At 39.3% G+C, this 26,589-nt stretch overlaps 3 protein-coding genes across 3 annotated transcripts; 2 read left to right on the top strand and 1 right to left on the bottom strand.

The window, feature by feature from the left end:
- The first annotated feature begins 1,156 nt into the window (after positions 1-1,156).
- Positions 1,157-11,491, top strand: LOC121516682 (probable ATP-dependent RNA helicase DDX41). The gene is made up of 17 exons (XM_041798072.1): positions 1,157-1,321; positions 4,379-4,474; positions 4,705-4,855; positions 4,964-5,038; positions 5,138-5,198; positions 5,276-5,412; positions 5,501-5,573; positions 5,671-5,824; positions 6,143-6,279; positions 6,443-6,605; positions 6,966-7,097; positions 7,198-7,269; positions 7,361-7,457; positions 7,773-7,922; positions 10,341-10,412; positions 10,496-10,606; positions 11,106-11,491. The coding sequence occupies exons 1-17, from the start codon at positions 1,295-1,297 to the stop codon at positions 11,240-11,242; spliced, it is 1,845 nt and encodes a 614-aa protein (XP_041654006.1). The 5' UTR covers positions 1,157-1,294; the 3' UTR covers positions 11,243-11,491.
- Positions 11,492-11,671: 180 nt separating this feature from the next.
- dok3 (docking protein 3) lies at positions 11,672-22,166 on the top strand. The gene is made up of 5 exons (XM_041798073.1): positions 11,672-11,891; positions 15,073-15,375; positions 15,666-15,756; positions 17,208-17,389; positions 19,520-22,166. Exons 1-5 carry the CDS (start codon positions 11,835-11,837, stop codon positions 20,456-20,458), a joined length of 1,572 nt encoding a protein of 523 aa, XP_041654007.1. The 5' UTR covers positions 11,672-11,834; the 3' UTR covers positions 20,459-22,166.
- Positions 22,167-25,429: 3,263 nt separating this feature from the next.
- Positions 25,430-26,137, bottom strand: atoh1b (atonal bHLH transcription factor 1b). The gene has a single exon (XM_041798177.1). The coding sequence runs from the start codon at positions 26,135-26,137 to the stop codon at positions 25,430-25,432; it is 708 nt and encodes a 235-aa protein (XP_041654111.1).
- Positions 26,138-26,589: the final 452 nt, after the last annotated feature.

Genomic DNA, 26,589 nt, shown 5'->3' with positions numbered 1-26,589 from the left:
TGTGAGAAACACTTCATGACCTAGCTGCTCCACTGGCCATGAAATTTATGAACTTGTGTTTACAAAGCATGAATTTTTACTGTTTAAAAACACCAAGAACGCACACAGAACCACATCGAAAAAAATCAGCAGTTTTTAAGACGTAACTCTCAAGATGCACTGAAAAATATATAAATCAAATAAATTATCCTTGCAAGAATGTCCACATGCATGTGTAGAGCAGAATAATAGTAGTATTGTCTCCCAGTCCTGTATTGGGCAAAGTTAAATGTGCCAGTTGCTTCAATGTCGATCCTTCCTTGGCATTACTCTTGAACAGTTGTCTCTTTTATTGGCATACCCTATTAACCCCATGCCATCAATAGGAGAAGGTCCTCTGCCATGGTTGTCTCACTCCTAAGCTGTTATTTTAACCCCAGCAGTGACAATTACACCAGTGTGCAATGCTCATTTTAATTGTTGGAATCATCAAACATTGTTCAACACAGTTATTTTAATGCTTGTACATACTGAGTGATTATTTTGGGCCCTTTACAGCCTTTGTCATGCGTTCTGAGGGTTGTGTGTGTGTGTGTGTGTGTGTGTGTAAAATAGATATTTACAACCATAATGCTTTTTCCTGTATTGTCACCTTGGTGGCACCTTGTACTTCATCTCTCCTATCTAAAGTCCCAGTCTTGATAAGAATCTGACAGGAAATGCAGCTGAAGAGTTGCCACCTTTGGGACAAGGGCCTCTTTCACACCAGTACCCATGTTTTAGCCAATTGCTTCCATTCAGATGGATCATGTTTTTCTTGAATCTGTGCTAAGATTTTGTTTTCATATAACATCTCTGATGCTTTCCAGGTTATATTCGCTTAGAGAAGATTATCTTAATGTTTTGAATGTAGATTTATACTATATCAATAATAGCCAAGTGTATGTTGGCTTGTTTCTTTTTTAAAATTCACTTTTGATACTGTGAAAAATCTTTCGTTCAGAAAGATTAAAACAATACAGTTTTGACAAAAAAAAAATAAGTGTGGTGTTTGCTTTCAACGTTTACGTTTAGTTTGGGTTCCATAATAAAACCATATGCCATATGCCGGCTTACCTCATCAACCAAATCGCCATAAAATGTGTGGACGCCGCGTTACGACGAGGTTTGAGCCTTCTGGCATTCCGTACAGTAGCAAGCTTCCTGTGTTGTGTAAACATGCGGATTGTTCGCGTTTAGTTGGTTGTGCTGCGGGTACTTGGTCCATAGCCCATTTGTTAAGCCAGTAGAAAACAGCACTGTAATTCTAACAAATATGGAATTCGATAATAAACCCAAAAAGGTAAGTTAGGCTCTCATTGGCGAGATGTTACACTAGCTAGCTTAAGGTAGCTAAAGTTAGCTAATGAGCTAGCCAGGCATGACATTCCTTCCTAGAAAACGTTATGAGCTAAATGTTGAACAAGAATGCACAGTTGAAAAAAATAAGTGTTGTTTTAGTAATTTGTTTTTATGGGAATCATTCATTGTGGTTAACGTGTATTCCTGCAAGCATTGCAGGGCTAGAACGGTCCATACGTAACTGAGACGTTTAACTACAAAGACAGTAAGGAAAGATAAGCTGCGTTGGTACTTAGATAAGTATAAAGGTGATTCTCCGAGGTAACAGGCCAGTAAAATGGCTTGCATTTTAATTATTCGCTCGTAAAGAGTAGTGCTGCACACATAGTGGACACTAAAGCTGCATTAATGTTTGTATGAAGTAGTACGTCCAAGGTTTACAAAAAATGACTACAGAAAGGCCTTTGAGTTTACTATAGTGTCATTGTTGCACTTTGTATAATTATCTATATAAATACAAGGGACTTGTTTGCTCATTAGAGAAGCAGTGTTATAAAAACAATGGTCGAAAATCACAATTGCAAATTTAAAAATATATATAAAGAAAAGAGAAGTATATGTATGTGTATGTGAACACTATAAACAGACGATTTTAAATATATTTCTTCGATATTGATAGTAACAGCAGTTGAATAAAGGAACAAAGCTGTACAATTACAGTAAAACATTTTAAGCCAAGAATGGTTGTAGTGCAAACAAAACTTCGACTGGAAATAAACAGGTTCATATGAAATGGACCAGTACTGAGTAAAAACTGTTGTTGTAGTGCAATAAAAGAACATATGAATAAAGATATAAACAAAGGTATATCAAATAGACTGGGGAGAAAAGAGGTACAAAAAAGACAAAGTTACAGAAGTGACTGTGGTCATCAGAGTAACTCTGTGACTGTTGAGCTACTGAATATTATTATGTTTTTGAGTTGAGAAATACTTAGCTTACATAAAAAACTATTACTTTCTCTGCATTTTCTTTGGTAACAAAGCATGTGGACTCATGACACCACTTCTGTATTACACACGTGGACAAAATTGTTGGTACCCCTCTGTTAATGAAAGAAAAACCCACAATGGTCACAGAAATAACTTGAATCTGACAAAAGTAATAATAAATAAAAATTCCATGAAAATTAACCAATGAAAATCAAACATTGCTTTTGAACTGTGGTTCAACAGAATTATTTTAAAAAACAAACTCATGAAACAGGCCTGGACAAAAATGATGGTACCCCTAGAAAAGATTGAAAATAATGTGACCATAGGGACATGTTCAACCAAGGTGTGTCCTCTAATTAGCATCACAGGTGTCTACAAACTTGTAATCAGTCAGTCGGCCTATTTAAAGGGTGACAAGTAGTCACTGTGCTGTTTGGTGACATGGTGTGTACCACACTAAACATGGACCAGAGGAAGCGAAGGAGAGAGTTGTCTCAGGAGATTAGAAAGAAAATTATAGACAAGCATGTTGAAGGTAAAGGCTATAAGACCATCTCCAAGCAGCTTGATGCTCCTGTGACTGTAGCCAACCTTTCTGGACGTGGCCGTAGGAGGAAAATTGATGACAAATCGAAGAGACGGATAATACGAATGGTAACAAAAGAGCCCAGAACAACCTCCAAAGACATTAAAGGTGAACTCCAAGGTCAAGGTACATCAGTGTCAGATCGCACCATCCATCGTTGTTTGAGCCAAAGTGGACTTCATAGGAGACAACCAAGGAGGACACCACTGTTGAAAACAAATCATAAAAAAGCGAGACTGGAATTTGCCAAACTGCCTGTTGACAAGCCACAAAGCTTCTGGGAGAATGTCCTATGGACGGACGAGACAAAACTGGAACTTTTTGGCAAGGCACATCAGCTCTATGTTCACAGACACAAAAACGAAGCATACCAAGAGAAGAACACTGTCCCTACCGTGAAACATGGAGGAGGCTCTGTTATGTTCTGGGGCTGCTTTGCTGCATCTGGCACAGGGTGTCTTGAATCTGTGCAGGGTACAATGAAATCTCAAGACTATCAAGGTATTCTTGAGAGAAATGTGCAGCCCAGTGTCAGAAAGCTTGGTCTCAGTCACAGGTCATGGGTATTGCAACAGGATAATGACCCAAAACACACAGCTAAAAACACCCAAGAATGGCTAAGAGCAAAACATTGGACTATTCTGAAGTGGCCCTCTATGAGCCCTGATCTAAATCCTACTGAACATCTGTGGAAGGAGCTGAAACGTGCCGTCTGGAGAAGGCACCCTTCAAACCTGAGACAACTGGAGCAGTTTGCTTATGAGGAGTGTGCCAAAATACCTGCTGAGAGGTGCAGAAGTCTCATTGAAAGTGACAGAAATCGTTTGATTGCAGTGATTGCCTCAAAAGGTTGTGCAACAAGATATTAAGTTAAGGGTACCATCATTTTTTTCCAGGCCTGTTTCATGTGTTTGTTTTTTAAAATAATTCTGTTGAACCACAGTTCAAAAGCAATGTCTGATTTTCATTGGTTAATTTTCATGGAATTTTTATTTATTATTACTTTTGTCAGATTTAAGTCATTTCTGTGACCATTGTGGGTTTTTATTTCATTAACAGAGGGGTACCAACAATTTTGTCCACGTGTGTATATCCTAATCAATTGCCAATGGCAGTATTGTCTATTATAATTGCAACTGCACATTTTTACTAAATTGTGCAACACTAGTATAGAGCCAACCTGATGGTTTGGTTATAAGAGCTATTATACGGTAGTTCTCAGGCTGGACAGTCTTTTAAATGTATACCATATTGAATAGAGGTTTTATAGTAGTAGTAGTTGGTGAATTACATTTGCACAGTTGATTTAAGAAAAAAACAGCTTAAAGTTTGGGGTATAGAACTCATGGTTTGCCATATTGTGATGCTTTTCTGAAAGAACTTGCGCTATGATCTGTTCGATGGCAACTCTCAGGAGAGGACAAAAAAGACTACATGAAGAGTAACCATGTTGGTAATGGTAATGTGTTTGTTGCAGAGAGCCCATGAGGAGGATGAAAAGTCTGGCTCAGAAGGATCAGAGGATGATGACTACGTCCCATATGTTCCAGTCAAAATAAGAAAGCAACAAATGGTAAGCGCTATGGACTGTTATCCTGAAACTTGTTAAACTAATGAGGATATTATAGTTCAGTTATGATGGTGGAGGCCTTATTAAGCTGATTATATAAGCTGTCTTGATGTGACCCTTCTATAGTGAAATGTTATCAATTTTATGTCAGTATAAAGCTCAATTCAGCTTTTTTCCCCCTGGTAAATCCTGTTGTCTTGTTATTAAGTATTTTGCTCATGTGTACCTAATAGCTACAGAAAATGTTACGTTTGAGAGGAAAGGCAGTTGATGAGGAACAGAAGGACAGTGGGGAAGAGCAAAGGGATGAGGATGAGGGTCTCGGTCCACGATCCAACGTCAGTCTGCTCGACCAGCATCAGCACCTCAAGGAGAAAGCAGAAGGTATCAATTTAACATGCAACTATGTCTCTGACAGTGTAAGTTTTCACATTGTCATTATACTGCACATTAGTAATGGCTGATATCTAACCTGCTTTATGCTGTCGACAGCTCGTAAGGAGTCAGCCAAAGAGAAACAGCTGAAAGAGGAAGAGAAAATTCTTGAGAGCGTTGCAGAGGGCAGAGGTAAGACTATAAGACTGGCCTCTGTCAAATTTCTAAACATATTACTATGTGAAAGAGTGTTTTTGAAGTTCAGGAATAATTTTGGCTCTCCTGTTTTAGCTCTGATGTCTGTAAAGGAAATGGCCAAAGGTATAATATATGATGACCCGATAAAAACAAGGTAAGTTGTTGATCTTTACATTCTATAAAGTTTTTTGTTTTTTGTTACTTTCCATTTACACAAAATGATCTGTACAGCTGGAAGGCACCACGTTACATCCTGAATATGCCTGACACCCGACATGAGCGTGTCAGGAAGAAGTTTCACATCCTAGTCGATGGAGACGGCATCCCTCCTCCAATCAAAAGCTTCAGGGAGATGAAGTTTCCACCAGGTGACAACAAATATCCTTACACACACAAAAACACGTTTCTAAGGCCTGTAGCGATCTCACATAATTAACAACTTAATTCTTTTTGCAGCAATTTTGAAAGGTTTGAAAAAGAAGGGCATAGTGCATCCTACACCTATTCAGATTCAAGGAATCCCCACAGTGTAAGTGCTTCTACTGGATATAAACAATAAAGACACTTTAAACTAAGTACCATTTGATTAGCACAAGAAAGTGTGTATTTATAGTGTTTTTCTGCAGTCTTTCAGGTCGTGACATGATTGGCATAGCCTTCACCGGTTCTGGAAAAACGTTGGTCTTCACACTGCCCATCATCATGTTTGCTCTGGAGCAGGAGAAAAGACTGCCTTTCTTTAAGAGAGAGGGACCATACGGCCTCATCATCTGTCCTTCAGTAAGACAAACCTATTTGAAAAAGAGTGAAGTTTGTAACATTGTATAAAGTCTGGGCTGTGGCAAAGAAAACACAGCATTAGGATGGCAGTAGATGACTGTCAGACAGACTGTAATCAGTTGAACTAAGTTTAGATATTGCAAGTCCTTTTAAACTCCAAATCTGTTGTAAAATAGTCAACCTCAAAGGCAAAAAGTTACACAGATTTTTTTTTTTTTTCAACTTTATGCTCTGTAAACAGATGGTGTTTACTGCAAACAACCTTGCTTTTTCTGCACCCAAGCAGATCTGATTTTAATAACTTTCACTTTACTCCAGCGAGAGTTGGCGCGGCAGACTCATGGCATCATTGAGTACTACTGCAAGCTGCTGGAGGAGGAGGGAGCTCCTCAGCTAAGATCTGCCCTCTGCATTGGAGGAATGTCAGTCAAGGAGCAGATGGAGGTAGTAAAACAGTAAGTAAATCTTAACTGTCTTATTGTAAGTTCTAGTTTGAACCATCATCAAGTGAATCAATAAATAGGCAAGAATTTGCAGGAAGTATACACATTGAAAATTTACTGTATTTCCATAACACATGCAGTATTTAGCCTTATCTCTATCTCCTCTCTGTTTCAGTGGTGTCCACATGATGGTTGCAACCCCCGGCAGACTGATGGACTTGCTTCAAAAGAAGATGGTAAGCCTAGACATCTGCCGCTACCTGGCTCTGGATGAGGCTGACAGAATGATTGACATGGGCTTTGAGGAGGACATCAGGACTATCTTCTCCTACTTTAAGGTGAACTCCATCTCTGTGGCAGTGTCTGCCAAACAACAGCATACAACTGCATTATTGTTTCAGGAGATTTATGTTTTCATTCTCTTTGTCAGAGCCTTAGTGGGAAAGTTAGCTTTGCAAAGCCTTGCTGTAGGATGGTGTGAAATTGTTTTCATGCATTCTGGATTCTTTACACGGCAGGAAATTTAGTCATCCTTCAACCATTTGCCATAGTTGGCATGTTGGTCTGTCATCTGTCTGCTGGCCACAGTCAGCTGACACTAGATTAGTTTCAGAATTTAGTCTTGTCTTGAAATCTGAGTTTTGTAGAAGTTCCTTTAAGAGATTTAAAATGATGGTAAAACCCTTTTTTTAATCTAGGGACAAAGGCAAACTCTGCTTTTTAGTGCCACTATGCCCAAGAAGATCCAAAATTTCGCAAAGAGTGCTCTGGTCAAACCCATCACCATCAACGTGGGCAGAGCCGGTGCTGCCAGTTTGGATGTCATCCAGGTATTTTCATCTTTCAGCCATATTTAATCCTTTTGAGTCAGATCAATTCATTGCATTTGATGCATAAAATTGAAATAACTTTTATATTTTGTGTGTGTAGGAAGTGGAATATGTCAAAGAGGAAGCAAAGATGGTGTACCTGCTTGAGTGTCTGCAGAAAACGCCTCCTCCTGTCAGTATTGTTTCATCCATAAATGCTAACGTTTACCCAAAATACTCAAACCTGTAAAATGCTTTAACATATTGCATGTTCATGTCGGCAGGTGTTGATATTTGCTGAGAAGAAGGCAGATGTAGATGCTATCCATGAGTATCTGCTGTTAAAAGGAGTGGAGGCGGTGGCCATCCATGGAGGAAAAGGTACAGGAACCCTTTCTTAGAATAAAAATGTTCACAATAAAAAGTAAAAAATAATAGATCATATAGAAGATGACCGGAATGTCCAGCTAAAAGCACATTTCTTCTGTGTAAAGCATGCCTTCCTCTGAATATTTGTTGTAGTTTTTCAAAGTCACCACTAGATGCCATCCTACTGGCATGTGTCACCATTTCTTCTTCAGAGTTTGCTTAAAACTTCTGACTTACAGAGAGTATTTCAGACACTTCCTCCATGCTTTGTAATTGTCTTGCATAACACTTTCTATTTCATGTAATATTTTTTGTTTTTTATTTCAGATCAGGAAGAAAGAACAAAAGCCATAGAGGCTTTTAAAGAAGGGAAGAAAGATGTTTTAGTTGCCACAGACGTTGCCTCCAAAGGTCTGGATTTCCCAGCTATACAGCATGTAGTGAATTATGACATGCCTGAGGAGATTGAAAACTATGGTAAGAGAATGTGGTGTGCTGTTATTTTTATAGTTGTTACTCTAATATCAGCCCTGCTTTTCTGAGGCAGGTGTAACTCAAACCCATGTGACAAACTTTTGGTTGGAAACAGGCCTGTGGTAAGAGTGACTTTGCATCACTGCACCATAAAGGTCTAAATTAACCAAAGAATAACATTTTTACTTAGTAACACTTCATTGTGTGGGCTGGCATAATGACACTGATGGCTATTTTCTCCCAGCCAGAATAAACTAATCTTTTTGAGAGTCAAAAATTGCATTTATAGTACATATCTTTTACTGGCAGTAACCTTAAGCTCCTAGTCCACATTTTCACTTCCTTCCTGTGTTTTTCGTAACCCTACTGCTGAATAATTTGTATTGTGTAATGAAACCACTTCAGCAAAAAAATGAATTTGCACAATTCTATCGAAAATAGACCTTTTAAATAGAGTAACCATTCAGGTACAGTAAATTGTGAATAAAACCCTTTATTATGTGAAAAGCAGAGTAAAATATGGACAACAATGTATCAAATTGGGGCTGAAACAATTCCTTGAATTATTTGGGTGATTTGATTCAAAAAATTCCTCGAGGCAAATTATCTGCCTTGAGGCTTCACTTAAATCAGTCATGTATCCATATACGCCCATGCTGTAGCCTGGACATCACGCCGTATGATGCATGGCATGCTGTGTTTCACACGGACGGCTATTTGTGTGGCACAATGCACTTTTTTTCGCTGTTACTATAACGTAACATGCATGATACGAGGCGTGAAAATCACAAGGGAAGAGAAGTTGATGCACTGATATTTACAGGTACTCGTCCTGTGTTTTTACGCATCCATTGCCTGTGGCTTCATGACAGATATGGCAATACGCTTACACCGGCGAACCTACTCAGATCTCTGAGTTTACGCGCTACCTGTATGACTTGCTGGTGTAAGAAGCGCTCAGTTTGTGTCTGCAGACTTCAGGGAATTTCGTAAACTTCTCTGATTGATCCGCCGGTTTCACAGAAGACAGTCAGGCTTCATGATTTAAGCCCTGTTTTGGTGCTTTCCCTGTCTTTCTCTCTCTTGCACGTTGCGCACGTTGTACATTTAATTATAAATGATTTAAGTTCAGCGCACTGATGTCTTGATTCCAGCATATTTTTCAAAAAGTTTCAGCATCCCAAATGATTTGATAAGACTTATATTGAAAATAAATTGACACCAATTAAATAGAAACGCCTTATTGTCATAGACAATGACTGAGGCAGAAACTAAATAGGCTAAAGTTCATCATCATATAGTCAGGATTCAACAGGTCATAGAAGCAGCTTTATCCCTGAAATTGTGTTCTCTTTATTTGAGGGGCCCAGCTTCTTTTCTCATTTGTCTAATACTACTTTTTGTGAAAAAGCAAAAGTGAGTGATTAAAAAAATGCAATTTTTCTTATTAGAATACTGGATTAGTCATCAGAAGAATCGATAGAATACTTGATTGCAAAAAGAATGGATTACTGCAGCCCTATATCAAATAAACATAAATTTAGAGTTATGTAACCAGTTACAAACAGGATCATAAGGTAAAGCTACCTGCAATGCAGTCCTACTCATATTATCCATATTTTGCAGTTAATTGCCATTAATTGATCCATTGTTGGTCCTGGCAACATTAATTAATTAATCGTTGGTCAGTGAGCTCTCATCTGACCAACATCTCACTTGGTGGGACAGTCACTCATGTGCACCCACTGGTGACAATGCAGACGGAGTAAGAAATGTCACGAGCGCATAGCTGAGTCAATGAGAGAGAGAAGATGGGCTGTAGGAAGGAGAGGGAGAAGAGCCTGCTGCACTTGGTAATCCAGGCAGAGAGAGGAACACAAAGTCACCAACACAGCAGTTTTCTGTTTGTTTCACTGTAGGTACACCCTTAATATCCTGGGAACAACACATCTTCAACTCGACACAAAGATGCAAGATTTTTTTATTGAAGTTAGGCTCTGAGTGTCTCTGCTCTGCCCTCTGTCATAGGCGAATCCTGCTGCCTGTTTTATTCCTTGGTAATGTGGCATGAAATCCCTATGTAATCTCATTAAACTGTACACATTAGCCAAGCTTCCTTGCCCTCACTATGCTCTCCTATAGGCAGTATAACTATTTTTATTAAGTAACTTATACAATCCAGCTTCAAAAATACCAAAATATCCCTCTAATGGACTGGTTTATTATTGACTAATAGCATTTTAATAAACTTTTAAAAAGTCTGGACCCCTATCAGTTCTCTAAATTACTCCCAGGGATATTAGTTCCCTTTGAAAATCTTGTTCTGTACTGTAAGTGGCCTGGCCTTTTATTTTATCTGGTACGTTATCATCAGTTCTCATAAAGCTGCTAATACTGATTCACTGAAATTGTTTGTTTCAGTCCATAGAATTGGAAGAACTGGACGATCAGGGAAGACTGGTATTGCCACTACATTCATCAATAAAGGCTGTGGTAAGAAAGAATACTGATAAGTAGTCAGCTCTGTTTGGCTAAGTCAGTGTAAAATGACATTAAGTGTGTGTTTCTCCCAATAGACGAGTCAGTGCTGATGGACCTTAAAGCCTTGCTAGTTGAAGCCAAGCAGAAGGTCCCACCGGTCCTTCAAGTGCTCCAGACAGGAGATGAGACCATGTTGGACATCGGAGGTGAGTCCTGGTTTACAGCAGATAGAGGTCACATGTTGTATACTTCAACGCTGCTTTAAGTAACTCATTGTTTCTATTATAAATATTTCTCTAAAGTCAAGCCAGACTGTGCAGTCCTTTGGTCTGTTACAATAGTCACTGTGTCAGATTAGGTGATCAGAGCCATAAATACATGCCTGACTTGACTCACAGACATGTCAGACTACATGGTGGTCCCTGACCCCACCTGATAGGTGGGGCTAAACAACATCCAGAAAGAAACCTGTAAACAGACACACTGTCTGGAGGTCAGACATGGCCTTGACTGATATTCACTGATACTTTACAAAGGATAAAACAATGGGGCTGAAGGGTCCTGAAACCCTACGACTCCTGTAGTGTGCTTGCTTAAAATAAGTAGTCTGACCTTACCATACCTGTTTATAGAATCACACATTCTCAAAAAAAGGGTGAATGTTTTCAAAGCTCTCGTAACACACCTAATTCTTGTGTCTCACAGGAGAGCGAGGCTGTACGTTCTGCGGTGGTCTGGGTCATCGTATCACAGACTGTCCAAAGTTGGAGGCCATGCAGACCAAACAGGTCACCAACATCGGACGGAAAGACTACCTGGCTCATAGCTCAATGGACTTCTAAAAGACTTCAATTAAAGGGAAGATTACCCTGCATGAAAACGAACTGATAAAAATTTCTGAGGAAATTGTACAGTTTTTTGTGGTATCATTCATCTAAGAACGTACATTTTTTCATTGCCTGATGTAGTGATCAGGCTTTTTTTTTTTTTGTAACCTTTTCCCCAAAGCCGTCATACTTGTTCTGTGTTAAGCCTTGTAAGAAACCCTTTTGATACTAAAATTGTAAATAAAACTGCTTCATCAATTGTGATCTTTAAAGCTCTTCCTGGAAAAATAAAAAAGGTGTGGTACTGATGATGTATGCGGAGGAAGTTACTAAACCAAGCAGAAAATGTGAAGGAAGTTTGACGTAACAAAACAGCTACACACAACGTGTAGTCTTTTTTTGCAACTGTCATTTTACAGATCAAAGATATCTTGACTTCTTGTCTTGTAACTGACCACAAGTGGAAAGCAAAATGAGAGCTGCTTTGACGTAAAGGAAACATTTATTATTGGGCTATAGAAACCTCAGTTTAACCTTGGTGTGGTTACATTTGTGCTGCAGAGCAAGAACTTGTGAGCTTCAAGATTTACAGACAAAGCAGAGAGACATGGATGTCATCTACAAAGAAGGGATGCTGTTCCTGCAGGCAGTCAAGTTTGGAAAAGTAAGTTTCACTGAAATTTCAATAATTCTCACTATCACAATGTACGAGTAAGAGGTAATAGTTGCTCCAGCAGGGGGTTGGTGAAAGTAAACGCGACTAGTCCACTCCAAATTGACTACTTTTATACTTAATTATGAATCTGCTCCTCTTCATTCTCTGGCACAGGTGTGGCTAGGCAAACTGGTGTACCAAGTGAATTTGTACTACTGTGCCTTCTAACTAGAACTATATATCTACTAAAGACACTGTTATATGTCTGCATGGTCAGTAAAGATTTTATGTAATAAAAAAACACTATTTTTTTATGTTGTGTAAAGTTCTCAATCCTTCTCTGCCAAAACGCTTCAGTAGTTCATTATTTTAAAAAAAGTGCTCAAGAGAGCAAGAAAGCTGTCATCGTCTTGTGGAACTGCCTTGAAACGAAGACTTTTTTACTCTTATTAACCAGAATTAAATTAAATCCTTAAAAATGCATCAGAAAAATTGTATAATAGTTTGAATTAGACACCACTGCAGGTGATTGTGGAGCTACTTCTGTTGATCAGAATTTTAAATTAAACACAAATTACAACTCAGTGATTCAACCACTGTTTTCAGTTAAATGAAATGCAGCACAGCTTTTTCTATTACCTCACTGCATATGCAGTTGAAACCAGAAGTTTACATACACTATATAAAAAGGCACATAAACTTTTTTTTCTCACTGTCTAACATTAAATCAGATTAAACTTTTCCTGTTTTTGGTCAATTAGGATTACCAAAATTATTTCTATTTGCTAAATTCCAGAATAATGAGAGAGATCATTTTTTAGACAATTTTTTATTATTTTCTTGAGAGTCAGAAGTTTATATACACTAAGATTATTATGCCTTTAAACGATTTGGGAAAGCCCAGATGATGATGTCATGTCTTTGGAAGCCTCTGATAGGTTTTTTGACAACATTTGAGTTAATTAGAGGCACACCTGTGGATGTATTTTAAGGCACACCTGAAACACACTGCTTCTTTGTGTAACATCATGGGAAAATCAAAAGAAATCAGCCAAGATATCAGGAAGAGAACTGTAGACAAGTCTGGTTCATCCTTGGGTGCAATTTCCAGATGCCTGAAGGTGCCACGTTCATCTGTTCAATCAATTATACGCAGGTATAAACACCACTGGAATGTCCAGCCATCATACCGCTCAGGAAGGAGACGGGTTCTGTGTCCCTGAGATGAATGTGCTTTGGTCCGAAAAGTGCATCTCAACCCAAGAACAAAAGCAAAAGACCTTGTGAAGATGCTGGCTGAAGCTGGTGAGAGTGTGTCATTATCAACAGTCAAATGAGTCCTGTAGCCACATGGGCTGTAAGGCCACTCTCCCAGGAAGAAGCCATTACTCCAAAAGAAACATAAAAAAAAGCCAGATTACAATTTGCAAATACACACTGGGACAAAGACCTTAATTTTTGGAGACATGTTCTGTGGTCTGACAAAACTAAAATTGAACTTTTTGGCCATAATGACCATCGTTACTTTTGGAGAAAAAAGGGGGAAGCTTGCAAGCCTGAGAACACCATCCCAACTGTGAAACATGGGGGTGGCAGCATCATGTTGTGGGGTTGTTTTGCTGCAGGAGGGACTGGTGCACTTCACAAAATAGATGGCATCATGAAGAAAGAACATTATGTGGAAATACTGAAGCAACATCTCAAGACATCAGCCAGGAAGTTAAAGCTTGGGCGCAAATGAGTTTTCCAAATGGACAATGACCCTAAGCATACTGCCAAACTGGTTACAAAGTGGCTTGAGGATAACAAAGTCAATGTTTTGGAGTGGCCATCACAAAGCCCTGATCTCAATCCCACTGAAAATTTATGGGCAGAGCTGAAAAGGCATGTGCGAGCAAGGTGGCCTACAAACTTGGCTCAGTTACACCAGTTCTGCCAGGAGGAATGGGCCAAAATTCCTGCAAACTATTGTGAGAAGCTTGTGGAAGCATATCCAAAACATCTGACCCAAGTCATACAGTTTAAAGGCAATGCTACCAAATACTAATGAAATGTATGTAAACTTCTGACTCTCAAGAATATGATAAAAAATTATCTAAGAAATGATCTCTCTCATTATTCTGGAATTTAGCAAATAGAAATAATTTTGGTAATCCTAATTGACCAAAAGCAGGAAATGTTTAATCTGATTTAATGTTAGACGGTTGGAAAAAAAAGTTTATGTGCCTTTTTATATAGTGTATGTAAACTTCTGGTTTCAACTGTATGTAAGGCTGAATCATGAATAAGAACCCCTATTAATAACGTATTTATTTTCATGTTGACTAAAATGGCCACTGATGTTTTAGCAGGAAGCACCCACTACATCCGTTATTTAAGGAAAACTAAAAATTCTACCCTGCAGAAATGCTCAACCGTGTATTAAAGTCCTGCATTTAAACCTACTTGATTAAAATGAAGTCAACAGGTTTTCTTTGGGGGTTGGTTTTCTAAGTTAAGACTTAACAGAGCCACCTGTTGAGTATCACTGCTCTAAAGGATCATATTGTATCAAAAATGCTGGAGGAAAGTTCAATTTGAAGGAAAAAATTAGCAAATTCTCACATGTGCAGAGTTTATTAGATTTGTGGTTACTTGAGGGACTGTGTTAAACTTCTAAGCTGTTAAAGATGTAAGAATATTTAAAAAACAACCCAAAGGAGTTAAATGTATATCTATGAATTTGCAGATAATTACCTTAATTGGTATCACTGAGGTCATCTCTGAGGGTCATTTAGAATCAATACGAATCATATCCAAATCAATTCTGTAACCCAAAGCCAGTTTTTCAGAATTTCATGCACTAAAAAGTTACAATAATCAAGATGACCTTTGAGAGAAGTAGGCTGGCCTGCAGGCTCTTTGAATTCACTTCTGATTCCTGGCCAGAGACACAGCTTTGGAAGTGCTGGCCTTTCCCTTACAACCATGACCTTTGTTTATTCTTTTAACTGTGGAAACATTTGGCCATCCAAATCAATGATTTAAAAATTCAAAGTGTCTTTAGGACTCAGATCAACTTGTGAAGCAGACATGTAAAATGCTGTGTCATCTGTGTCACAAGACAAAGATGTGATGCCATGTAACAATATTAAATGTCATGAAAACCCACTAATTGTTTAACTTTTCCCATTTCTGTCCTTTACATCAGAGAATGTGGCGGAAAATATGGATGATGCTCTTTAAACCCAGCTCCACAGGCGTTGGACGCTTGGAGCTTTACTCTGTACTCGACAACATGGCTCTTACTGACCAGAAGAAGCTTGCTTGGCAGAAAACACAAGATAGAAAGGTGGTGCGATTAAGTGATTGCCTCAGTGTCTCACCTGCTCCAAAGGAATCTTGCCCTCAAGGGTGCACAGCCTTCTACTTAAACACCACGCAAAGCACCTACACCCTGGCCTCCACGGCCAGCGAGGACTGGCTGAGTGCCCTCTGTCTTCTTGCCTTCCAGGTATCACACACCTCTCAACTTGACCAGCGCAACTTTCCCCTTTTCTTTTTCTTATCAGGAGAAGTGCTATCATTTGGGAAAGAAGGGGGCACAGCTTACCCACAATCAAGGACAGATAGCACAATGAGGAAGTGGATGCAGTATCTGTAACTTCTGCCACTTCACTTCTCTAAATCTTTTGCTTGCACAAGCGATGTTGTTTCTTGCATCTTACCCCTTTGAGGTCATAAAAGAAGATAAGAGGTTCGTTTATACTCCCTGTAATGTTTACTGTGCCACTGTGTTTACAGAAGGATCCTGGAGAATCAGACAAAGGGGGTTTCAAGAAAGAATATGGCTTTACTATGGAGGACAATGACCTCTACTCAACTTGGAAAAAAGGTAATGTTTACCAGTCAACAAGCAATCAATAATGACAGCCATGGTATGTTCAATTTCAGCAGATTCTCATCCAAACCGACATATAGCATCCTCATTACCACTAGATGAAGGGTGTGGGTGACTGTGATAGGGGATGGCTAGAGAAGTCTTAGCTCTCATGCCTATCTATGCCTTCTTGGCCTTTATGTAAGCTTTCTTAATGAGCCTGGAATTTGGGTAACTTTTTGTGGTCTTTCTAAACTAAATCCACACAAGTAACTCTGATATTAAACATATTTTATTCATTTTCAATCCATTTTCTGCTGCTAGCTGCTAATGCTAGCTGCCATTTTATATCCCAGAATGCTTTGTGATGAGCTTGGACCATCAATAGCAGGCTTTTCCGTCATCACTCCATACTTTGTCAAACTGTTCTCACACTTGCTGTAGCTAATGGTGGAGATGGCCTGAATAGCTCATAATGGAGAGAAAGAGAGACAGAGAGCCTGTGATGAGGCCTTCTGTGTCTCTGCAGACAGGAACTGCTTTGAATAATGACATAAATAGAGCCAATACAAAACAGGGCAAGGACTTTTTGTAACTATGCCAACATTTTGTAGTATTTTTGTTGCAGAATGATATTTTTTTCTTTAAAGGTCCCCAGGATATGGGAGAACAAGTTTCCGCAACAAAAGTCTTAGTCATTATTGTTTACTGTGTGTAACGCACAAAATCTTTGAGTTTTAATTTGTTAAATTTAGAGCTTGACCGTACACCACAGGGTTGATGTTTTACAAGCTTTTTAAGACATTAAGTCCAGGCAGGACAAAATGGCTTAAAAACACCTTAGGGCTCAGAGGGTTAATTTATGCAGTCTTACTTTGCAATGCATATTTTAAAGCGTATCACAGCTTTAAACTAAATTTTTCAAAGCTTTAACACAAGTTATTTGCACAGATTGGATTCAAGCTTAGCCCGTTACTGAATAAGCCATATGTGTAGCTTGGATAATTTATTATAATGAAGAAAACACACCAAAGAGAAGCTGCAGTAAGGTTTAGGTTCACAGCAGTTCGAGTCATAGCATCACAAATTCAAGACGTCAGCAGAAACTAAATATGTGAGAGCAAAAGCTTAAACCACTAATTTATTCAAACACGAATGCCAGAATGTATTACTGTCAGCAAGATGTGGCTTACACAAATTTATTTCTTTTTATTTCCTAATGGATTACACTTCTGCTGAACAATCCAGGCAGCCAGTCACGTGGAGAGATTAGCAGAATGCAAGAAATTCCAAATCAGCCTTTTTTTCTGCAGGATAATGTATTTGCTGCACATTCCCTTTGCTGATGTTTTTATGCTCTGCCTGCATATAGAAAGTCTGGTGCATTCACAGTTAGTCACAGTGCTTTGCAGTAACCTCAGTAGGCTGGGTCAAGTGTAAATATTTTCTTGTTGTCTCATGTTTAGATCTTCCTCCAAACCAGTACCAAGTGACTGTGCAGAGCACAGAGGCATCCAGGAGGTGCCAGCTTAATGGGATGTATTTGGTGTCACCAGAAGAAGAGGCAGTGATTCTGCTCACCATTAATACTGGTCAAGTTGTCTACCGTTGGCCCTATACGCTCTTACGAAAATTTGGACAGGTTAAGGTACAGTACTTTTTATTTAACCAAGAATCACACCAAAAATACCTACGCTTGTAGTCCTGAAGGACAACTCCTAGCCCGCCAACCTGCCTATACAGTGAAAATGAGGCAGTAGCCAGCTGCTTAGCTTAGCTTAGCACAAAGACTTGTAAACAGTTGGATTGGATAACAAGGAAACATTTTAGTTTGATTTGGTCCTAAAGCAGCAAAATGTGTTTATTCTCTTCTGTATCTGCAGGGTGAAAATGGTACATGGTTTTGAGGCTTTACCAACAGAAACTATTTCCCAGTGTTTGGTCTGAGCTAATCACCCCCTTGGATGTTTGAACCTTTTATTGATTTTATTTATCAATATGATTTGGCTTTCTGACAAAAAAGACATTTTTAATGTCAAAGTGAAACAGATTTATACAAAGTAATATCAGTTAAACAAAAATATGTATGTTAAAACAAGTGATTGCATAAATATTTTTCCCCTTGAAAGTAACTGACTCTCAGAGTCACAATGCATCTTGCAGTTCACAATAAGTGAAACTGAGATCACCTAAGTGCAATGAATGTTTCTCAGGTGATTGTGGTATAAAGGCACCTGTGTCTGGAAGATCCAGTCAATGGTTAACCAGTATTCCTGGCTACCATTACACCATGAAGACAACAGAAAACTCCAAGCAACTCAGATAAACAGTTATTGAAAAGTATAAGTCAGAGGATGGATAAAAAATATCCAAGGCCCTAAACATCCCCCGGACTGTGGATAAATCCATCATCAAGAAATGAAAGGAATATTGCACATGCATAAATCGGCCTTCATCACAAACTGAGTGACTGTGCAAACAAAGAGGCATGTGAGAGAGGCCACCAAGACACCCATGACTACTCTGAGGTAGGTTACAAGCTTCAGCAGCTGAGATGGACAAGACTGGTTACCACAATTGTTGCTCAGATTCTTCACCAGTCAAAGCTTTTATGAGAGTGGCAAAGAGAAAGCCACTGTTGAAGAAAACTCGTATTAAATCTAAACTTGAGTTCGCTGAAAGGCAAGTGGGAGACTTTCAAGTGAAATAAAGTTACTTGGTCTGATGAGACCAAAATTGTGCTTTTTGGCTATCAGACAAGATGCTATGTTTGAGGTGCACCAAAAACTGCACATCACCACAAAACAACGATCCCCACCGTGAAGTATGGTGGTGGCAGCATCATGCTGTGGGAATGCTTCTCAGCAGGCCCTGGAAGGCTTGTTAAGGTAGAGATAAAAATGAATGTGGCAAAATAAAGGCAAATCCTGGAGAGCAATCTTATTCAGCCTGCACGAGAACTATGACTTGCGAGAAGACTTATTTTTCAGCAAGACAATGGCTCAAATCATACAGCGAAAGCTACTCAGAAATGGTTTAAAGGTGAGTGTTCTTGAGTGGCTGAGTCAAAGCCAAGGCCTCATTCCAATAGAGAATTAGCAGCTTGAGTTGAAAAGGGCTGCTGACAGCAGATCCCTGTGCAACCTGACAGAGCTTGAGCAATTTTGCAAAGATGAGTAGAGTAAGATTGCAGTGTGCAAGTCTGATTAAGACCTACTAAATACATACTTGAAGGGGGTGAAGATTTATGCAGTCACTTATTTACATTACTTATCTTTAAGGGACATTACTTTGTAGGGATCACTTTGACATTAAAGATGTTTTTCTATCAAAATGTTTTTCTGTTAAAGTCAAAAAAGCCAAATTATACTGACTATGATTGATTGATAAAATCAATAAACGGATAAAACATCCAAGAGGGTGAATACTTTTTGTGGGCACTGCAGCTGATGTTAAAATGCTGATTGTAACTTCACCTTTGCCCATTATTGGCAGATATAAAGTTAGTTTTAGACGGTGTTCTCAAGATGGAAACTGCCACAGATTGGCTTCAAACGCCCTTCATGAACCAAATAGTGGATTTTGCTCATTTTTCCTCCTACAGTCTTTTTTTTTTATACCCAGCCAAGTTAATTTAATTAACTAGCATGTTTGTAATAAGTTAAAACAGACCCAACCCTATCCTTTTATCCATCTCTTACCAATATAGTAAATTAACTTATTTATACCCCTAATCTTATTTCTCATCTAAGCAAAATAATATTGGTTGTTATTTCAGGGTGGATTCAGCATTGAAGCTGGCCGTCGTTGTGAATCAGGAGAGGGAGTGTTCATTTTCCTGTCCAGACATGGTCCACAAATCTTCCAGGCTATTTCAAAGCAGTGCACTGTGGAGAAGAGGCCTCCCGTCCAACAACTAAATGTCCACAGAAGAACATCATCTGACCAGTCTTTCATGATCCTCCCAATCAAAACCGACTCAACTGCTGGTTCCCCTGGTCAGAATCCTGCTGATTGTTTGGCTGTCAAAGAGGCCGAGTCTGCCAACCACTACTCTACCATTGATAACTCCTCTGTACCAAGGTTAAAGCGTCTATCTCTTTCAAAACCCTTTTTCTATAACAGCAAGGAGTCTGTGGGTGATGACAATGAAGAAGAGCGCTGTCATTCTCTTGATTCCTTAATCATGAATTATGTCGTGGATCAGAACCGTTGTGGCAACCTGAGGAGAGCTACACCTCCTCTGATAAGAAAGGAGCAGTTAAAAGCTGAGGCAGAAGATTCAGAGTGCATCTACTCTGAAGTGAAATTTGTTGATTCCCCTTCAAAGAATCCCTGGCTACCACCTTTCTCTTACCTTCCTCCTCCTCCTCTTCCTCCTCCTCCTCCTCCTCCTCCTCCTCCTCCTCCTCCTCCTCCTCCTCCTCCTCCTCCATCTGTCCCCCTGCCACCTCCTCCTCTCCAGTCCGTACACTTGGTCCTACCAAAGCCCCGATACCAGCACCAGCCCCCTGCCAACCTGCAGCCAGGCTACAATGCACAGCCAGTGGATGACATGAAGGACACGGAGGAGGCCATCAACTCCTCCAGCCGCGTTACCTCCACAGAGGCCCCCGGCACTTTTAAACAGAGGCTGGCAGAAATAATTTCCAAGGACCTGGCAAAGTTCCAGCCCCCTCTTCCCTATGGAGCAAGCAGCCCCACATTTTCTCAATAGACTACTCCTTAACAGGCAGCCAAGAAGGAGCAGTTTGAACTACGAAGAGCTTTATTAAAGCCTAATCAGTTTCTTTGAAACCCCCTCTGTTGGGAGCAATAGACATCAGATTTTGGCTGGCAGATGTTTCTGCACTGGTGGAGTGTGATGGACTGCAATTAAGCACCATAATTATCCTAAGCTTGGATGTACTGTACTTTTTTACACAAAATTTCTTGGCAAAGATTAAGTTAGAGTAAATCCTGCAAAATTAGCTAATTAACCTGTCACATTATAAATAAGTACTTTTCTTGACTAAGCTACACAGGAGTACATCAAAATATCTAAATAAGCCTCAAAAGTACATGCATCCATATACTTTATTCAAAGGGGACATACAACAAGAGACCTACTTCAGTAATTTGGCAATTATATTTGGATATTCAGAGTTTCTACCAACCCACAAAATGTGAATAAAGCCAACCCAGGAATTTGTTAATAGTCAAGCTATGTGTGAAAACACAGAATCTGATGGACTGTTCCTAATCTGCTCTCCTTGTGACATAACAATCATACAGTGCCTATAAAGTGTTCACCCCCCTTTTTTTTTAATCCTTTACTGATTTTATAAATCAGTAATGGCTAATATAATTTGGCTTTTTTTGACCAAAAAAATACAAAAAACCCTCTTTAAAGACCCGTAAAGGGAAAATGAATCTGTACTTGGGTTTGTTGTATGATAGGTCACTGTGTGATGAACCCCTAAATCAAATTTCAGTCAAACAAAACATCTCAACAAAGTTTATGAAATTAAAAAGTTCTGCTATATTGGGCCTCTCGTAGCCTACTGGCTGTTAGCAAAACTGTTGTCCTTAAAGTGGGTAGTCCAAATTTAAATATGATCAATTTTGATAGACTTCTTTCCTGCTGTCATCCCACACACTCTCTCTCTCCAAATTTTTGACTTCTTTCTGTCCTATTTGAATAAAGCTACACAAGCCAGATATTAATTATTTTTTAAAATGCTGTATATAAATCTGAATTTGCTAAACAGCATGATGAGTACTTAAAAGTTTGGTACATGAAGTGCATTTAAGACTTAAACTTTGTGCTTTTGCTTTGGTATGACTTTAGTTTTCTATGAATACAGCACTTTCATCTCCTATAAATTTATCGTTAAAGCTCTAGTGAGAAGCTTTTGGTGATTTATGCACCCCCTGTGGACAAAGTAGTACCTCTAATCTCCTTGCTGATGCATTCGTCTGTGATAATATTAATAACTGTTTATATAACCATTTATAAAACAAGTTACAAAGTGCACTGCAAGGAAAATTAGCCAGGATGATCAGAACAAATACACAAAAAGTTAAGCAATTAAAAAAATAATTAAAGCATCGATAAAGAGGAAACCCAAAGCAGAGACTTGGGTGACACAGTGAGAAGGGAGCAAAAGAGGAAGGAGCATCTACAAGCATAATAGAAAAAGAGCTGTATGACAGATAGCACATGAACCAATCCAGTGATGCTAACAGTGCACTTCAAGTGGCTGATTATGGTAATATGGTCCAATGTGTCAAAGGCTGAGCTGAGATCAGTGTCTACTGTCTGACAGAAAATCTCATCTTGCAGTCAAACATACCACTTGGTATAAATATCTGCTGTGGAGGTTGACTAACAAAATGTTTTTGTTGTAAATAACCTGGTCTGACACCTACCCTGCAGCAATGGTTCCAGGCATTAAAAACAGCTGAACAGAAAATGACAGTCTTGTCGTTCATGATCTTGTTTGCTTCCCTAGGTCATAAAAAGATATCTGTATTCATTTTAGTGTATTTTATAGCCAGCTAAAAGCTCCTCACAAGGGCTTTAAGTGAAAGATCTCAGTAATTCTTCCATAGCAGATGGACTTGTACATTTACTCTGGGACTTGTGAGCTTTGAGTGACTCTTGAGCTTTACTGATGGAGGAGGTAGATGCAGGGGTGGAAAGTAACAAAATACATTAACTCAAATTACTGTAGTTGAGTAGTTTTTCTGAGTACTTGTACTTTTTTGAGTACATTTTGAAACCAGTACTTTCACCTCTACTCAAGTAAGTTTTAACCAGGGTAATTGTACTTTAAGCTTGAATACAGTACTCTTGCACTTTTTCCACCTCTACATAGTAGCACCTAATGAAAGAATGATTCCATATCATATCCAACTGCAGCTGTTGTACACAGCAAAAATGGGAGTGTGGCTCTCTCACTGTTAATCATTTCAGAGGTGATTTGAACTCCCAAAGTGTAATTCCCCAGTGCTGGAGTTATTTGATTTACCAGCGATAGTTTAACTATTTAGAGCGAACTGCACCATGAATAAAGTTATCCACTGAGTCAGAGTTGTTGCCTGTGGCATAAATGATCATGGATACAGTGCTTAACAAATTTGTGTCAAAGATCCACCTGGTTGGAGATCTATTCTCTTATTTTCTTGCCACTAAGAAAAGATCATACTTTACTGTACAACTCATAGGTGGACTCTGTATTTAAAGTAAACTTCAAATTAAATACTTTAACCTGTGTAAACTTACAGACCAGTACTTTTACTCGTACTTAAGTTAATTTGAACTTTTACTTGAGTACAATAGTCATGTACTTTTCCCATCCCTGGTTAGATGCTTCATAAAGTTATGAAAAAGACCTTTTATTTTATTCTTTTTTTTTTTTTTTAAATGAATGTCGAGTGCCCATGGCTTGGGTCACTTGCACATCTGTAATGGCATCCTAAATTTAAGCAATGATGACCTCTTATTTTACACCTAAATAACTATTATTACATTGGCTATAAAGTGACTATAATCTAAACTCCCTCTTCCTAAAATGTTATGAGCCTATATTTTTGTAGCACTGAGATGGTGGATAGACTCAATAGACAAGGACAACAATGCCAGCTTATATAGACACAATAAAAACTGCAGTATTTTTTTCAATCTTAGCATACTGGAGCCAGGTCCAATGGTAACCAAGAGGCTTTTGCTAATACTAAAGATCCAAAGGGCTAATGCTACCATAGGTGAGTGGTGAGAAGGTGGCTTATAGGGCTTAAGCCCTTAATGTTTTCATAAAAGCCCAGACTCTTTTGCTTTGGTTAAAAGTTTGTTGCTTATGTAAGCTCTATAGATAAATGTAAAATAAAATTCATAATAAACAATCAGGCTCTGCTGATCCCAACATGGCATTTGATTCTTAAGCCTAGCATAATTAAAACAAATCAGATCTTTTTTTAGCCATTTACAACATATGCACTCACTGCAGTATAAAAAGCATTTTCAACATTGTTCTGAAATTACAATTTTCCACATTTTGTGTATAAATCAGTACCTGTAACCCCTTGTGCTGCTTCTTATGTCCTTTGTTTGAAAATGTAGTAAAAAATGTTCCGGTTGTAAACTTTTACACCAAGTTTCTACCCTGCCTATGCAATGTAACTTAAAAAGAATATCAGGCATTTTTAGGAGGCAGAAGTGAAAATTATTGGACATCAATATTCACTTCTGTAAGTTCTAAGAATTTTTTTTGGATAAACTGTCATTTTTTTTAAAGATATTTTTATAGGACAGCTGAAGAGAGACAGGAATCACAGAGAGGAAGAGTGGGGGAAGACAAGTGGCAAAAAGCGCTGAGATCTGGCATTAATCATGTGACCAGTGCATTGAGGACAACAGCCTCTGTATGTGTGCGCCTGCTCCAAATGCTTCAAAGATTTGTTGACATTTTATTCCAAAATTTGTATTTCAAATTGCATAAATTTAGCGCATACAGTTGCCCGATGAGCAAAGAATTTCTTGGGAAGCGGCCCTCTGGATTGTCCTTGGTTTAAGTTTCGTCCCAGATATTTAACAGGTCTGACTCCGCCCCTGAATGCTACAGATGCTATGTGAATGGTATTACATAATCAAATTTTTATGTAAGAAGGGCTCACCTACTGAGCCTTTGAAGGGCTCATCCATTTCTGCTTGCAGGCCTGGTTATCGATGAGGTCTAGACCAGTCGCACTTGTTTTGGTAACACATTTCTTCCCATCATCCCCTCGTAATAATGAGAGTGGAAAAGTGTAAAGACAGGACTAATATTGGATGTTGACGTTGCATCACTAGGCAAATAGAAGGTGATGTGGGGTATTCAATAACCAAGGGGAGGGGCAGAGAAAATTCTGAAGGGAAAAAGCATGCTATGTAGGCTGCTGGTGAGAAAGACTCAAAAATACGATTAATTTTTTAAACATACCACCATTGTGGTATGTGGCTATGAGGGGCTTTTGTCTCAAAGACTGTTCACAGGTGAGCTGTCACCATGTGCCAAGCACAGTTACATGCATTGTACCTTTTTATATTCTGGTGATCTTACCTTTACATGCACAGTGCTGTTTTATGTTTTGATTTTTTTTTAAATGATCAAAAACTGGCCTTAAAAAAGTCCAGCCAGAACATTTGTGCTGAAGTTTTATGCTCCATTTTTAATGAAGATTTTCCTCTTTTCATAACTTTTTATGCACTGTGCGTGTGAGTGAATGTAGTTTATGCCATTCTTTTTGTGTTAAGTGGTAAATATGTGATGATAATAAAGGCTCACTGTTCACTCTTTAAAGTAAAAGACTCATGTACTATTAAAAAAAAGAAAAAACAGCTCATTAGTTTTTCAGGTATCTTTATTGTAGCAAAACAATCTTTTTAAAAATATCTATACATAAATATGAAAATAACTTTTTAATTTAGATGTCACTAATGACACTTGGGATGTCTTTTGTGATGTTCAGGCCATAAAGTGCATCAAAAGTTCTCCGAGTTCATCAGGCTTTAAGATGTAGCTAAAAAAAAGTGTTTTTGCTGCTTTGGTCATTTGGCAGAGCAGCGCCTAAACTATTAACACAATCATCTCACTTGATCAACCTTTCTACCAGCTGGAATGTTTTGGTTTTTCTGAAGTGGAGGGAAAAAGTCTGAGATTTTCCGTCACTGTCTGCTGCTCTGATTCTCCTCCATGTCACTGAGTTGTGAAGATTCTCCATCACTGCTGCTGGAGGAGCTGGTGGACATATTTGACCCCATGTCAGATGTAGGTCCGAGTATTAAAAGGTGGCTGATGGAAGCACGGGGGTCCCGCTGCTCTTCACTCATTAGGTTGGGAGTCTGAGCATTGCCTGCTGGTCTAAGGGAGTGGATCAGACTCCTCCTTGGGGTTTTCTCTGCGCATCCTGGTCGCGGACTCCTGCACTCTGGATGAACCACACCTGCCAGGAGCTCCGACAGCTCAGTGATGTATATCTGCGCCATTTGCAGTGTGTCATACTTGGACAGCTTCCTCTCGTTCTCCAAGGAGGGGATGACGCTCCTCAGCTCGTCAAACGCTTTATTCAGGCCGTGCATCCTCCTCCTCTCCCGGGCGTTGGCAGCGACGCGCCTGTGTTTCTGGGCTCCAAAGTGGCTCGTCTTGCCCCCCTCTGCTGCATTGTCAGGGGTTGTCTCTGTCATGCCTGGCGCAGACACACACTCGGGGTGTTTACGCATTGGCACAAGTTTGTCCAGTGAGAAGCTTGCAGCGTCTGCGGCTCCGGGCGTCCTGCAGCACGCGTGGTTGATGTAGGCCAGGTTCCGCTGCTGCAGCACGGTGAACTCCTTTGGGTACTCCGGCCAGCCTGAGAGATCTGCTTTAGCAGTCATCGCTGTAATGGGCTGTGGTCGTGCTCAGGAAAGGTCACACTGTAAGGCTGAGGCTGATGCTCTCTGGAGAGGTTTGCACTACGCCAGCATTTTATATCCAGCCTCCCCACAGTCACCTTGATGTCACTCCCAAAGACCTCTGACAGCCTCAGGAGGCAGCAGCCAATCGCACCTCCCCTCTGACCCTGTCAGCGAACAATTAGACAAAGCTTGACTTTTCTTCTTCTATTGTTCATTGTAACTCAATCACAGCCTTGTTATTATCCTGACACAGAGAGGGGCGACAGAATTAATCATTTAAGAGCGTGGCGTGGGCTTTGCTGTATGTTTAAAACGCGTTTAAAACACTTGATCTGATGAACTTGTTCAGTAGAATCTGTCCTGCATGTCAGCTGGCTTTTTGTTGAAGTGGTGCAGCCATAAAGTCACCAGTGCGCATGCCTGCACTGCTT

Source organism: Cheilinus undulatus, linkage group 10, assembly GCF_018320785.1.
Source record: "Cheilinus undulatus linkage group 10, ASM1832078v1, whole genome shotgun sequence".
Taxonomy (NCBI): domain Eukaryota; kingdom Metazoa; phylum Chordata; class Actinopteri; order Labriformes; family Labridae; genus Cheilinus; species Cheilinus undulatus.
Note: the sequence above shows the minus strand (reverse complement) of the source record. Positions and strands in the feature narration are given on the sequence as shown.

What these genes read in the sequence shown, in the direction of transcription:
- LOC121516682 (XM_041798072.1), top strand. Translation starts at nt 1,295, where the DNA reads ATGGAATTCGATAATAAACCCAAAAAG. An exon ending in GAGCGTTGCAGAGGGCAGAG is followed by an intron (nt 5,039 to 5,137) that starts GTAAGACTATAA and finishes CTCCTGTTTTAG; the next exon opens with CTCTGATGTCTGTAAAGGAA. An exon ending in GCCTCATCATCTGTCCTTCA is followed by an intron (nt 5,825 to 6,142) that starts GTAAGACAAACC and finishes ACTTTACTCCAG; the next exon opens with CGAGAGTTGGCGCGGCAGAC.
- dok3 (XM_041798073.1), top strand. Translation starts at nt 11,835, where the DNA reads ATGGATGTCATCTACAAAGAAGGGATGCTGTTCCTGCAGGCAGTCAAG. An exon ending in CTACTCAACTTGGAAAAAAG is followed by an intron (nt 15,757 to 17,207) that starts GTAATGTTTACC and finishes TCTCATGTTTAG; the next exon opens with ATCTTCCTCCAAACCAGTAC. An exon ending in GAAAATTTGGACAGGTTAAG is followed by an intron (nt 17,390 to 19,519) that starts GTACAGTACTTT and finishes TTGTTATTTCAG; the next exon opens with GGTGGATTCAGCATTGAAGC.
- atoh1b (XM_041798177.1), bottom strand. Translation starts at nt 26,137, where the DNA reads ATGACTGCTAAAGCAGATCTCTCAGGCTGGCCGGAGTACCCAAAGGAG.